The sequence below is a fragment of the Temnothorax nylanderi genome, unplaced genomic scaffold, assembly GCF_030848795.1.
Source record: "Temnothorax nylanderi isolate EJ_2023f unplaced genomic scaffold, tnyl_v1.0 TNYL_tig0055_pilon, whole genome shotgun sequence".
In the NCBI taxonomy this organism is placed as follows: domain Eukaryota; kingdom Metazoa; phylum Arthropoda; class Insecta; order Hymenoptera; family Formicidae; genus Temnothorax; species Temnothorax nylanderi.
Window position 1 is genome coordinate 456,626 of NW_027249117.1, and position 15,870 is coordinate 472,495.

Sequence of the window (15,870 nt, forward strand, 5' to 3'; positions counted from 1 at the left end):
GTGATACGCATACACGAGAGCACGGCATACCGAGAGTAAAGAGCGTATCAGTTCTTAGCGAATCTAAAAGGAAACGTCCGGAAAGTATCGAGCATTCTCGTAAATCAGGTTGCCGCGTTTCTTTACAAGCGCAACGGCTAGTGCACTAAAAGTGGTAATAAAAAGTTGTTACCCAGTGCACAAAAGGCCGCGCTAGCGCGCTTAATGGCTGGAATTATTTGTGGTCCGGCGCAGAGACTGGGGAGTGAAAAGGGGGTAGTTGCATGCTTCCGCTTTACTTGAAGTACGATTTTTCGATAACGTTAACACACGTGATCTCCGCGAAAGAACGGAAGGAGAGATAGGAAACTTATGTGTGATCATTAAAAAATATTGAACGACAGGTTTTTCATCTCCGTGCCATTGTGCAATTTTCCTTACAGCAAACGTGCCGCGCGAGCGCGCGTTCCCAGTAATTGAATGGGAATGATTCTTAATTTAAAACAAATTCTCAATTTAACCGCATCAATTATTCAGTGTCAGAGCAGGTGATGGCACGTGTAACGATGCACTCTTCCCCGAAATGATCGATTCTTCCATGACATATGTGTGTCAACGTCGCGATTTGGATTTACATTATTATCCATTAATTTCTGAGGTAACTTGTCACTCAATACAGAATAATAGATTTGCGGTCCGACAGCAATTCGACGTTTGCGCCGCGTCGGCTTATCCCATTTCCCGATTTATCGATAGATTGAAGATTTGCCCGTTTCACCGGAAAATCGTGCGTTCGTTATGCACGCGTCATCAGTGAATATCGGACGAGGGACGTAAAAAAGAGAAATGGGATTAAAATCGTGCGTATGGAAAGTTATATATTGTTTCAGGAAAAATCCTCGCGGAAAAAAAAGTTATGCCGAGCGCGTAACGCTTGATGTTAGTCGTGTGTTATTTTGCTATAAAAGAGCATACATTCTTTTATTGTGTACGATGCTGGCCATTGTATTATCATAAAAAGTTTATCGTAAAGGTTGCACATTTTATACAGACCTTACATTTCACGCAGCTGTTGCGAGGCACTTATGATGGAATCAATGATTATGGCTTAAACATGCAGTAAGGCATTTAATATATTATATTGTGTATACATAATGCGATCGATAAGATGAATCTTATCTAACGGTTATTCATGAAATATGTACATAAATCCTACCTAACGACCGCAGGGAAAGTATTATAATTATTTTAAAGTTATAAATTGTATATATCTGTACCTTAGAGGTAAAGAATCGTATTTCCATTATTATAAATTCAGAGAAAACAAGGTTTAAAGTTTTTTAAATAGGAAAATAATACATTTTTTAGATATAAAATAAAAGTAGCGTCTTGATTTATCAAGTTTTTAATAAAGTAATTTAACTGACATGTTTAATAGTATAACTGCCTGTACCTGGTTTAAAAATTAGGCACTATAAAAATTTTTAATACGACTTTTTTTAAACATTGTATCTTAGAAACTAGTAATAATAGACATAAGATGCTTTACCATTATACAATTTAAACTCCTGTTATATTCACTCCATTTTGACAAAAACTGGAGACACGATTCTTTACGTCTAAGGTACAGATATACATATATCTGAATATATAAATGTACGAAAATATATAAAGATAATGTGTCTCGAGTTTTATATAGCCATATAACTGCTAGAAGAAAATATAAGAAAGTATCAGACGGTATTGGTACTTCTTTTAGTTAAAGGAAGTTACTTACATTTAACGTATCAACTCGCTATTGCACGATGATTATGTTTACAAGAGCACGAAGGATACAATCTTTTGTACGTTTATAAAAATGATCTTACTGGTCCTGTTGACTCTGTACGTAATATTGATCTTTTTCGTTCTATTTCATTTATTTTTATTTTGTTGTGCTCTGCTGCGTGTCGATGCAGTGTGTGAAAGAAATAAAAAAATTGCCTGTTCCTTTAACCATAATAAACGGTTCGAGCGTGATCTACGAATATTAAATGTCGCAAAAACGTAACGATTGGTCGAATCGTGATTTGGTGCCGGTTTAAGGGTCGTTTCGCGAACGGTGACATCGGCGTTATATTGAATCGCCAGTATGGTCGCCCAAGATGTCACCCCTTCGCCGAATGTTGGCCTTCGTGGACCCGGAAATTTATTCTGACGCGCCGTATAGGTAATTGACCGACATTGAGGGATATTCCGTGAACCGTGTCCAGGAATCTCCATTTGCGGGGAAGCATGTGCGACGCATCGATCGCGCGGATATGAATATCCTTAATGCGATATTAACGTTGGACGTCCCCGTAATTTTGACGTTCCAGTATAGGGGTGGCGCAAGGAATATTCGTACAATTTGAAATCGCCCCGTTGCGCGACGGTGGAAATTTTACGTGCGGGTGGGTGATCGTGACAGGCGCCAGAGAGAAATAGGTATGTACGTGTGTGGTACGTTTAAGGTGTCACGCGTTTCACGTAAGATGTCACGTACGTAACGAGCTGGCTCCCAGTTAACTTGTAAGGCAAACCGATACATACACTTCAATGCAAACGTGCCATACCGCGGACGCTGACGTGGGCACACACGATCGCATTGTTACACAATGGCCTGTCCTTCGGCCGCGTGTAGCGGAGTGTGCGGTGTCTGCTAAATGAGAGAATGAGGGCCATCGTTACTTACAATAGCGCGAGCGAGAAAATTATGCGCCAGCCGAAATGTAGAATCATCTGAATTCGTTACTGTCTCGCGATTTTAAACGAGATAACAAGATATTTCGTATTTTATCGAAGAATGCTTAATATTTTCCAACTCGTGTCGGTTACCATTTTAATGCGTAAATATTCGGCGCAAACGCGTTAAAAAAACTAATGTTTAAAACACCTTTTTGCTCTTCTAAATGTCCGAATAACGGCATTCTAGCGCGAAAATAATGTTATAAAAAATGAGTATGTGTGCATCATGCATCGTTAAAATAGGTGAGAATTTTTGAATTTTTTGAAATGTATGAGTTAATCTTGCAGGAACGCAGCTGTGGAAACATTGCGAGCAAACCTGTGAAATGAACCGTAAAATTGTGCAACACTAAACAGCACGTTTTAAAGCATAACTCGCAAACGGGTCAGTAAAGGGAGAGAGATAGAAAGGGGGGAAATGGAGAGACTTATTGCAACGTTGGTAATTTGTGGCAAGGATGCGAGTAGCACATATATCCCGGAACGCAACGAACCGACTGCAATTTCAACTCGATGTTTACGCTGATGTATATGTAGGAATAGGATAACTGGAAATTTAATATGGAACGATACAGTGCGCTGGTTTTCTTCCTCCGAAGATATTTTTCGAATAAAATTTGGAATTATTCTCTTCACTTTTTACGCCTCAATTAATCCCGCAAAATAGCAATTACAGATCGTAATGAAGATTGAAGTAACGTCCGAAACGAAGTTGAAGGGGGATCCGACGAGAGACAAAGGTCTGGCAGAAAATGTCTGATATAAAGTATTTATCAATAGTTAGGGCTTGTTTTGTGTCAGGCATTTTCTCTTATTCAAACCCATTTCATTCATAATGAATGGGATGTATCCAGTAGTTGGGACTTGTTTTATATCAGACATTTTCCGCCTCTGACCACGCACAATTTCCTATTATCTTTTCACAAAAACAGAATATCGACGTTTTCAAAATGCGTATGATAAAATTTTATTCTCTGATTTTTTTGGCATATATATTTCAATTTTTTAATTAACTTTCATGTTGAAAACTTAAACAAATTGTCGTTCTCCCTGTTATACGTACACTCCCGGCGAGATTTACAGCCGCGCTGAGTTGCACATTGCATAAACAAGAAACAAGAAATTGCATTTATAAAGAGCCCGCAAGAGAGAACGGTTATTATGTAAGTACAATAGCAAGAGCACAAAGAATCGCGCTCGTTTATGAAACTTGTACCATTTTCTTAATGCTTGCTAAATAGTGATAGCAACTTTACGGAATTCTTATTCGCCCTACTAAAATTAAAGCAATCTCTTAACGTTTCATATTTCGTATTTATACAGCATTTATACTTTTCACAATTTAACAAATATACATATGGAACAATTACTTCAACAAGTTCTTACATGCAGAATCTAACATCTACTAATTGTTAACGATAAGGATTTTTTTATTCGATCTAACTGGCTATCGATTCATATTAGTTATAATTGTCACGATGTTTCAACCATTCGTTTTGGTCAATTATAATCGTCACGATATTTCGTGGGGCCTTCTCAATCGATGTAACTTCGATGCTAATATATAGAGGAGAATGGGGTAATCTCGAACGACGCCATTTTAGCACTTTCCGTTCCTCTTTAGCCCCGCACATCTGCGTTCTCTGTGTAGCCTTCCTAATGTTTAATATTGCCTCGAAGTTCAAAGCGAGAGAACGCGCACACTATTCGAGGTAAAAATTATTAAATTATTTCGACCAATTTGATGTAATTTTTGTCTGTTAGCTAACTCATGTTAATCTCTTTTAGGCTTTTGAATTACCTTTATGAATTATTTAGTTAGAATAGAATTAAGATCTATTAAAGAATGCATTTAATAACTTCCAAACGTGACTGTTCAGTAGTTGAACATTTTTTCTAGTTTTACTAAAAATGCCCATTTAGGGTATTATAATTACGACCGATCTAACTGGAGTAATTGCGATCGTTCGATATTACCCTTATATACCAGTTAATTTTCTACAGAAAGTTTTCTTTCAGGTGCCTCGAAAATATATTTAAAAGACTGCATTAAAATATGATATTTATAACCTTAAATTTGCCGTAATAGGTATTCAAAATAGAGCTCTTTGACGGCTTCAAAGTTAACTTGGAAATTTAGAAGTCTTTTATTCCGAAGCTTCGAATATAATTAGTCTTTAAAGGGATCAGTCTTCGAAGCTTCGACATATATTAGCAGAATGCATAATTGCGTTATTAGAAATTTTATATTTGGATTTTGTCACTATTATATGTTAAATTAATAATTGTATATATAGCATCCCATGGTGGAAACGTCGTGACGATTATAATTAAGAAAGATAGGTCGAATAAAAAAATCCTTATCGTTAATCATTTACTGGCGAAGTAAAAATTTCTGATTTGGTTCACTAATTGTCAACACTGAATTCTTTATGATAATTTTGATATGACGTTTACAGTATAGATTATATACTATGACGTGAAATGAAAGGGTTCTCTCCCTCGATTGATATCAATCCGTTTGTTTGCTTACGTATATTCCAGTGTGTCTAATCTGCATGTTCATCACTATGCGAGCCGGATCTGTACTTCGAAAATTCGCACGACAAACAAGACTCCGAAAGCTTCTGCGGTCGCGGTTTCGGCCTCAAATTACAAAGGGAAAATGTAAACTGTGTTCCACTTTGGCATTACGTGCTTATGATTATGCTTACGCGGCACACACACACATACACACATTATGGTCATTGATAATATCTACCTGATACATTTGATATTCCCTTTCTATTTCGTACAAGTACGTAAAATATAGCGAAGCTGTTGAATCTAACAAGCAATAGAAGAAAAATCGCCATGTTACTAGAGATATACACGCGTGATATATATCCATGTAGAAATCAAGAAACCATTTGACTCGATAGTTTATAGATGTATGGAATTCCGTTGAAAATTTCATTTCATGACGCCGTGGAATGGCGCATAGAAACGTTTCGGATATTTTTTACTCCGGTTTTGTAGGCGTTTGTGAAGAAATATCACTATTGTACAACTCCTACGTTCGAGCGCTCGTAAAATCCAGAAACACTGCAAGAGATTGCCGGAACGCTTTTCCTCTTATGAAGTTCGAAGGGTATTGTTGATGTAGTGCGTGTCGGCGGATGAGAGTATGGGGATTGAATCCTTACCCCGTCGAGTAGATATCATAAAATTCGAGCTATGTATAATGGATGCGTTATTTTTCCATAAAATATATCGCGCCGCATTCATAATACTTGACACGAAAGCATTTCCGATTTTCGCGCGTTCAATGACGCGCTGAATGATCGAACGTGTCCGAATGGACACGTGTGTGTATTTATCTCTTACAATTTGCCAGATTGCATAATGTTTAAACGTCAATGCGTCGTTATCAGATTTTTAAGAGAATTTAATTCGACAGCAGCGAAACTTGTGTGAAAGAGCATTTTATTCTATCTTCAGTAACGGTAACTGTAAAAGAGATAAAGTAAATAACGTTGCTGCGAGAGATAATTAATCGAGGTAATTGGTAATGACGTTCGAAAAGTATGAGCGCTGCAAGAGTTTAACTTTTAAACGGATTTTACAGTCGTTGAGCGCGCAACAAAACGCATCAAGTTCTTGCGAATGTAACGGGACCGTGGTTTATCTGTTTACATTCTATCACGTTTCTTCTACTTTGACAAAAACCACTTCGCTCTAAATTCCGCCCGGCAAACGTGTGTGGAACAACCGCAAAATTGTTTTTTCTCGTTAGCGAGGGTTTCGGAATGAATCGGTGGAAACTTTCGAAATAAATGAATAGTCGAAATGGCGACCTAACTTTGTCGAAATTACACGGGTTGAGAGCTATTAAAAGCGTCATTAATTAGTCCGTAAGGATGTGGTCGTTCCCCATTCTCTTTATCGTGTATATTATACTCGCCAAAAATGGCGCCACGTTCTACACCCCTTATTTGAACAGAGCTTGCTTATGGTAATTATGAAAATATCTACACAATCTAAAAAAATTATTTTCTCGATGAGATTCAAATTTGCTTTCTCTCGCAACTCACCTCGCAGAAGACACGTTGCGCCAAACGCGGTGAAAAACTTCCAATAATGATCCTCGTGTCCAATTCCTGGAATGGCGATAGTTAATATCTTTAATCAAAAAAGGTTTCCAGTTTCCATTTGATGAAGCATCTCTAATCACGTAAACGCGATAAATGATACTAATGAAGCGAGAAGAGATAGTGATGATTGCGCGTTGAAAATTTTATCGCGTCGCAATTTCGCGTTCGAATCCAGATTGAATTTTTATCCCGCGTGTGCTTTCTGCAATATTTATATCAACAAATGTTTCCTCGGTCGTCCTTAAAGTTAAATCATCGTTTGAACTAGAAATCGAATTAATTAATTCGCGCACATCGACGGTGCGAGTGCAAATTTAATCCCCCGATGTGTCTATATCGCGCCATCCAATCGATACTTCAGCGTTCATTTCGCGAAAACGAACTTTGCATTTCAAAGCAGGCGAATTATGTCCGAAAGATGAAAGACCCGCAGCACCGAGCGGGCCGGCTGATCGACCGAATCACCGCCTATCGATCTAATTGCGCGAAACGATCGCTACAACGATCCCGTGGTCGCAAAAGAAGGACGGAGATGGGAGAACGGATTGACGTTTTAAGCGCGACTTTTTACCTTCAATGTCCGTAGCTGCTCCTTGTAATCGTTCTCGGCGAACGTGATGGTCGCGGTGCACGTGATATTCGCCTGCTCCAGTTCCGTGACCAGATCATTCACTGCCTGAAACAGAGAGACGCGCGACGTATTGAAGCACGCGCTGGGGAGCCCAGCGGCGACGCGACGGCGATACAGGCGGAAAATGGCGTGTGCCGTTCCATTTACCCCCTCGGCCCCCCGTTTTATTTGCGCAAAACAGGAATGTCGCGCGTCACCCTTACAAATACGCATCGTACGTCACGGCGACGCCGACGGGAGTTACGTGTTACGTTCCGTTATCCTAAAAGGGATTGCCGTCGCGCCGCGTCGTTTTCGTTCGTTTCGCTCGTTCGTTTCTTCTCGGCAAGCGTGTCACGCAATTTAATTGACAACATTCAGAATTCTCTTATCTATCTCGGCACATGCTTCGCGACATGGAGCAAAACTCGTAGGTATCTTTATCGGTGTTTCCCCGGATCGCTCGTACGTGGGCACGTTCGAGCATAAAGCGTTTATTTCAAAAGTAGTTTAAACCCAGTTTGGGAACAATATGAATTTTAACGAGACACGGTTGTGAACTGACGCATCGATCTCCGCAGAATTTTCGTAACTCCATTTACATCAATTTTCGAGATAGATGACATATATCGCACCCCGAGAAGATTACTGTTACAACTCAAAAAATTTTGATTCTGAATTAAGCCCATAAAAAGTATGCCTAAGATGCTCCCTAGATGCTATAATAGCGTTACAAGTCCTATATGCAAAACTCGCCGCACGGGAACAGAAGTGTCGTTATTCTTTTAGACCGATTAAGTTGCGGTCGCTGGATGAATAGTGTCGTTAAGTGAATTGATAAATAATTCACAGCAGACGTCTTCAAAAAACAGTAAAGTTTCATTGTAACAAAATGTTAATTGCAATTGTGTTAGTTACCTCACAATTCAAAAAAATTTAATTAAATTTGTTTTTTCTCTCTCCTGAAAATTGCGAATTTTTGAGTTGTGACAGTATTCTTCTCGGTGTGCGATATGTTGCGCACGCTTTATTAGAAATTTGTCGAATCAAACTTCTTTCTATCAAGGGAAACTCGGTTTTAAAATTGCTAAAATAAATATATATCGGGGAAAAAATACACGACTTCTCTCACTCGTACAACGATTATATAAAACAACATTGCAACATAAATTGGCAATTTATTGTTTTGCCTCGCTTGTGTCGAAATTCTAGTACCGCGACGTCCCTGGGTCCGCGTCCGTCGCGTATTCCTAGACTACATTAAAGCCGGATATGACGTGTGGTAGCTTCCGTTACAATGCAGCGACGGAAATTGACCGAGAATTAACCGAAACGTGATACCGAACTGTGCGGGTACTCTGGTTAACTGCGCGTGAGTACAAATCGAAAGTTAATTAAAGCCGACATAACGGAAACTTCATTGTATAGATCGCACGTCGAGCACAAACGAACTTCCGCGGTGTAGTTCGCAATTAAACACGCGGTTACGTTTACGTAAAGCGAGACGGAGAGATAAATATAACGCGGAAAATGTCCTCGCGCGCGCGCGCGCGATCACGTTATCGCGCGCGCATTCCCTTCGTATTTCGGAGATTCCACTTTATCTGATCTCGATATTTATATACGGTAGAGTAGAAGTGGCGAGATAGGAGGTATTGGATTTATAAGTGGTATATTTTTTGGTGCAAATTTCAATCGCGATTAACGTCAATTGCAACTCTCTGAGCGCCGCTCTTTATGAAGGAGCCGATTTTCAATCCGTTATCATAAACATAATTTTTCAAATAGAGAGTCTCTGTGAATTTCGATAATATTTCATACTCGCGTTCGCGTTTATTCGCGGATATAAAATCGGAAAATTGTATTACTTAAATTTTATGTGTAAATTCCACGTTTATAGATTTTTGCATTACATATACGCGGTTTGTATAAAGACTTCAGATTTTGAGGGGATGAGATAAACTTGAAATGCTTTCCGCACGATCTCGGAGAAAAATTATATAACATCGATATTGCGATCGAGTTATTTCCGGCGCGGACTGCCGGAGTGATGGGAAGCCGCGCCGATAAATTCGGGGGAGTCGATTTGCGAACGACATTCGTGTTCCTTACGACCTACTTACCAAGGAGTACATGTCGCCTGTTTGCGAGAGCGCGGTGACGGTGTCCCATCCGAAGTGTTTGATCAATGCTATCCTGGCCGGATTGTGACTCGAATCCGGCGCGACCGTTCGCAGAAACAGGGGAAACTCGTTGGAATCCGAGAGTGCAGGTGCCGTCGAGCCAAACGACACTTGGATCACGTTCCAATAGGGCACAATTTTGGCCAGCGTCTCGGTGACTTCGGAACAAGCGGTGCCGAGCAAGAATGGCATCAGGTGTTTCTTCCTCGTCGAGTACAAAGCGTGAAAGAATCTATCCACGGCCACTCCGGAATCGCACTAGAAATAGAGAAGTGAAAGTTTCGGATTGAAAACTAGCTGCATAATAATATTTCAAACTTATTACAAAAATATCTTAGAATTAAAAAACTAAACATTTATCATCAGAGGGTGCAACAAATATTTTAATAAAAGTACCTGTCGTGTTAATTGTTGGGATATTATAAATTATATATTGTAAATTATGTATTCATACTGAAACTGCTTCGTTCAAATAAGTTTCAGAATTTGAAAGAAACGAAAGAGTCAGTATTAATTGAATATCGACAACAACAAAGATTGTCGCTTGAGCGAGGCGATCGATTACAAACGGTGTAATTACCAGCGCGGAGAAAAAAAGCGTCACGCGCTCTTTGAGCTGCGAATGGCGTTGGACCGCTACGATAAGCGAGAGGAAGACCCGGCTCGTTTTAACGAGCAATTATTCAACGCGAGTGGAGACTGGAGCGAACTCGAAAGCGTGGAAAAAATCTCGAGAGTCTTCGTGGAGATGCAGGACGGTGCGAGTTACGAGGAAGCCAGGGGACTTGCCGATCCAACTTTTACAACACGAGTGCTATCTACTCCACAGCTTGTTACAATTTCATCGGATCTCGATGAGGATGCACTCGAAAGTCGAAACTCGACCAATCATTCTCCGAGGAAATTGGAGTCTCCATCTTTTCCCGTTCGACAATTCGAGTGGCCAATTCCAAAAAAAAATTATATCAGGCACCGACCCGTGTCTCCGATATCGTTTGGCGCAATTAACGTCCGGAAACGTTGTACTCACTTCGTTGAAGATATTGAATGGACCAGATTGATGATTTAGAAAAGCAGAAAATTAAAAGCTTCTTGGAAAAGGAAGAGAAACGGAGAAAATATATGTGTGCGTTTCATAGTGGAAATTTGTTATCATGGAATACACGCTGAGCAAATGTTCGTCATCTTCGCAGCACGTTTCCAGAGCCCGTGTGTCTGACAATATTCTGAGCGCAACTACTAGCTTAACGAACGTGGTGTGCCATGCATATCCATGACTTTCGCGACATTTCTGTTTACGGGGACAAACAACCCGTGTAAATTCTCATTCTGAGCTGTGCGTCAGCATCAGCTGAGTCCTCGATCCGCCTATTTCTACAAAGAGTAAATCAAATGACAAAAAATTAGCACTTTTAATACAATTACGGGGCTCGAAACCTGTTGCGTATAAAAGATCAGTATTATTCAACATTCGAGAGCGAATAAATGGAGAAATAATACAGATATTTTCCGCGATGAGAATTTTTGTATCTTTAATTTTTTTTTAAATATGTATTACAAATTTAATAATTTACAAGACAATTGCAAAACAATCGATGGAAAAATAATAAATACGCAAGCTTTTTATTACTTCAGAAACTTGTATTTAAATATTCATGTTGGTTTTGTATTTTAACAATGAGAGATAAAATTGAAATGTGGTAGAATTATTTTATCTGAAATATTGAACTTTAATTAAATGCGGGATTTTGTTTCCTAATGATCGATCGCATAAATGCTGTCCTTACATCGATCATAATTCATCTCCGATAATTAAGATGTCAGCCGTGCCTCACGCTACAGTTGACACATACTCTGGTTTTCGCATCAATTGTCAAATTAGTGGACGCTGTTAGTCCGTAATGAATATCGTTAATTGCGCCTCTATGATGGACGAGTCATAACCATAATGTCCCCCTCGCTCGCAAATAATTTACATAACGACGTTATTTCACTCTCTTTCACATTATTAATAGATGAGAGCGACAGCCGCGAAACAACTTGACACGTTAATAAGTCAACATGAAGATTGCGATGCGTTTCTGCCCGAATAAAAATATGAGGATGGGATTATATAATAACTGCAAATATTCAATGTGATATATCACCGCTTGAATTTAAAATTGAGGAATGAAAACTCGAGAATGTCCGCCGCTACAGATATCATACACTGCAACAAGCAAAACAGATTGTGGGTTAAATCCTATATTACATTTTTCATGTCGTGACAGCTTTGCGGTTCAACATCGCGGAACGTGTAACGCCGCTGCGCTGAGAGAGAGAGAGAGAGAGAGAGAGAGAGAGAGAGAGAGAGAGAGAGAGAGAGAGAGAGAGAGGAAGAAACATAGTCGACGTGCGAATCTGACAGTCAGGATGGCGCGGCAGCATCATGATAAATTACTATTATCTCGCGAGATAGAGAGGATCAATGGTGAGAAAAAGCGGCATCGACATCGGTGACGAATGGAAATGGATTCTTGAAGCGTTCGCGCGAATTCTTGTAGCATAAAATACTAAGCGGACGACGCGCGACTTACGGTAGATATCTACGCAGATGAGAGTAAGTTAAAAAGACTTCTCGGTTGGTACGAGACCTGGTTGGACAATTTCCAACTTACCTTTCCTGTAACACCGAGTTTATCGCACGTGTTCTGCGAACATTTTCCGCGAGGCGAGTCGTCATTGCGAAAATCGACATTGCAGAATACACGACCTGAATTCTTATACGCGCGATGCGCCCGTCAGTCTATTTGTTACAACAACAGAAATGTATCTCAAATGTATACTTCTGCGCGGAGAAATGTTTACGAGCTACACCGTTAAATATTAAAAGATGGAATTTAAACCAATACCTTGAGTTAGACATTTTGTTATTTTTTTACTACCACGCGCGTGTCGAAATCTATTATTTTAACACAAAACAGTATTATTTTAACTTCATTGGTTTAATTAAACTAACATTGTTATAGTATGTGTGCAATACGAGATACGTGAAATTTCGTTATCACTATTATTTATATAATTTTTGTTTAATATGGTCCAAACTGTCGGACCGAAAAGGACGTTAAATAAATTTTTTTTTCAAGAAAAGGAGCTACATCTCTGCGCGCCATCAACAGCGCCTGGCTCTTATTTAACCTGTCTCTCTTAACTTGTATAAGTTTTGCTGTAAAAAATAAGAAAAATTTTATATAAAAGGAAGAAAAAGGGACAACAATAGAAAGCGAGAGAAAGAGAGATTTATACTGGTGTGATTAATTATGGCGATACTCTCTTCCCAAACTTTCTCCGGGTTTGGTCCGTACTCCTGTATTCCGAAACAATAAATGTCACTTGTCGTTGTTTAATGACCTGCTCCCTTTTCTTGTTTTAACAAACAGCTCCCACGGGACGTCGTGTCCCGTACCGTTCTATTTTCCACGTGTGCTTTTAAAATAAACTATGAATGATCATTGCGCCAGGTTTTACTGCTGTTGAAATGCCAGGTCGATTCATGTATAAATTTATGATCCTGTTGACTAGCTTCGTATTTTTTTTTAAAGTATATATCTATTCATCTCGGCTATTTTTCATAAGCCGTTGTTCCTGGATATAAAAAGATCTAGCTATTTTTTTTACAAAGGCGAGCTAACATTCAATACTTTTCATATTTGTTCACGAGAATTATCTGCGTCGAGAAACAAAAAACTGTTTGCGCGAAACTTTATATTTTTCAGTTAATTCAATTTTCATTAACCGACACAATTTCCGCTGTGGTTATCTCTATGTTGTTAGAATCGAGTTATCCACAATGCGGAACAAAAGTAAAAAAAAAAAAAAGCGAATTGCACGTGCCGCTGTAAAAGAACTGCAGATCGTCTTTACTCCACTTCGTGATGGCCTTTGTAAGATCAATGTTTCAGAAAAAAAACCTTGTAGCTCATTGAGCCGCATCTTCGTGAAATTCCACGTTTCAACGTCTGTAGCGTATGTTCTCGAATCCGAGCTAGGATAACATTTCTATCGCGTAAAGTGGGAATTTTATTAAGATATTAGAGCACCGAACGTATGGCATTTCTCGCGTCTGATCGCTTTCCGCCGAGTGACCGCGATCTGCATAGAATATCGCGTTCCACGAAGAAAGAAAGATATTTTCACCACATACCGGGGCCGCTTCGGCATGCCGTTTTCTTATCTACAAGGCCAAAAGTCTCGGGGAGAATACTTTATATTCTCCATTCAGTGTATCTGCGCCGAATATAAGCCTTTTAGAAACGACAGACAATAAACGTCTGCCTAGTCCTCCGAGATCGGTCGGTGTATCGACATTCTGAAAATACAATCCGCCCCGTCCGTGCCGATAGTTCTGTACCGATATCAATGTGCGTTTACACCCGCACGGACGTGTCACGTGTACGTGTGAGTGGCCGCGATGGCGTGTAAGGGTGCGCCTAGCCGCCTAAGTTCACTATCGACCAGAGGCTTTGAAGAGTCGAACTGCCTCATGAATGGGGTGTAACCGAGACAATAGTCGGACGAGACGTTTTGTTGCCGCGTATTCTTGCCGAGGGGCCGGACGTGTGAGACAATGATACATAGGGGGAGAAGACTACGAAGAATAAGGTCGGAGGATCCGGGAGCCGTGAATTTCTGAAGATCGATGCGCTGACCTAGCAGGTGTGCCTAGCAGGGATTGCTGTTGATATCTTTCTCTTTGAACGCTCCTCATCCGCACGTATACTGTCTCTCGTTTCCATCGTTTTATCCGCGCCATGAAGATCGCTGACGCTTATAGTATCGGGACGACGCTCGTCCGTCATGAGAGCCAGGGCCGGCCGATAAACCGCTTGTTGGTCAGCGGCGGAGAGAGAGAATCTGTTCCGCGGTTAGACACTGCGAGAAGAAACAATCGGTATAATGCAATCACCCGCTGGCCGGCCGCCAAATCAGCTGAAACACACTACTCGCGTGTCTGTCCCGCTTCCCCACGAGACCACATATGGCTCCACGGTTAACAATTTGCATGAATTATGGACGCAACTTAAATGTTTTTATTTCGAGCGAGAACGGCACGGGAATATATATACGGGGAAGAAAAGCAAAAAGTTAATTATTTAATTATAAAAGTAAAAATATATGGATAACGAGTTGCACGCTCGTTTTTCACGGTACGTTGTAATTAATTCGCGTCGGAATATAAAATCGAAAGCACGTTAACGCTTAATTGTAATTTCTCCGATATAGGATCGACGATTGAAAAAAGGGAGCAGGAAATAGAAAAATCCGGGGCGCGACGCGGGACGATCGCGAGTGGCTATTTCACTAGCTTTTTACATCCTTATTAGTGCCATCGATAATGAATGAAGCTGAGCGGAAACGATGGCTCGGCCGCTCTATTCAGAGACCCGTCCTTTTCACCTTGTCTCTATCCCTCCCCGGTTTTCTCTAAATGAGATTTTTATGAGACAATTTCTTCGAGCAAAATTGTTTTACGATCATATCCCAAACGTCAATAAGACAGGAAAATCGAACGGAGGAGGAACGATAACAATGTGATTTTAAACCTATCAATCAGTGTGTGCCACCGTCCACGGTACTATGGGAAAACGCCTGTGGGGAGATTCGTATAAAGGGTAAATATACGATTTTTCTTTTATCATAGTATAGCCTTCGCTTTTTATTTTTCCACTCTTCTCTTTATTCCATCAACCAAACCAGTCACGTAATATCTTATTTCGTACAGTCTTATCAGCATAGATTCAGCATTTACAGATAAATATATAAAATGCGTGTCTATATATATAGAGAGAAAGAAAGCGATGGAAGAAGGGCCTAAAACACTGATATGATCGACACAGACACAGTTGTTGATCCGTATCCGCGAATATTTCGATACAAAAGGACATCGGCTCTATTTTTACGATTCTCGTCGCATGGCTGCATTTCGTGCCATTGTCTCGTTCTCGTTTTGTTCCAATATGCGCTTTTCACCGTCCATTATCGCGCACAGATAGCGCACCGTCTGTCAGAAGAAACCTGGGGAGGAACTATCTTATCGATGGCGATGCCAATTGCCGCAACAGATGCCTTTTTATCCGGACTTTCGCTGCAAATTGCGAACTGTCGGGTCGTTGTTGTGTTGCGTGTAGATGTGTAGATGCGTGTCTGAATGCCTTCAAAT

The 15,870-nt window shown here is 40.1% G+C and overlaps 1 protein-coding gene across 5 annotated transcripts in view; it reads right to left on the reverse strand.

The window, feature by feature from the left end:
* The window catches only part of Gaba-b-r3 (gamma-aminobutyric acid type B receptor subunit 3), a 68,532-nt gene that overhangs the window by 28,098 nt on the left and 24,564 nt on the right, over positions 1-15,870 (reverse strand). For all 5 annotated transcript variants that reach the window (XM_071706984.1, XM_071706983.1, XM_071706982.1 and 2 more), the window contains 3 exons: positions 9,612-9,929; positions 7,450-7,554; positions 6,819-6,884 (listed from right to left, as the gene is read on the reverse strand). In XM_071706984.1, coding sequence (XP_071563085.1) covers positions 6,819-6,884; positions 7,450-7,554; positions 9,612-9,929 — 489 coding nt within the window. The remainder of the gene's footprint in view (positions 1-6,818; positions 6,885-7,449; positions 7,555-9,611; positions 9,930-15,870) is intronic.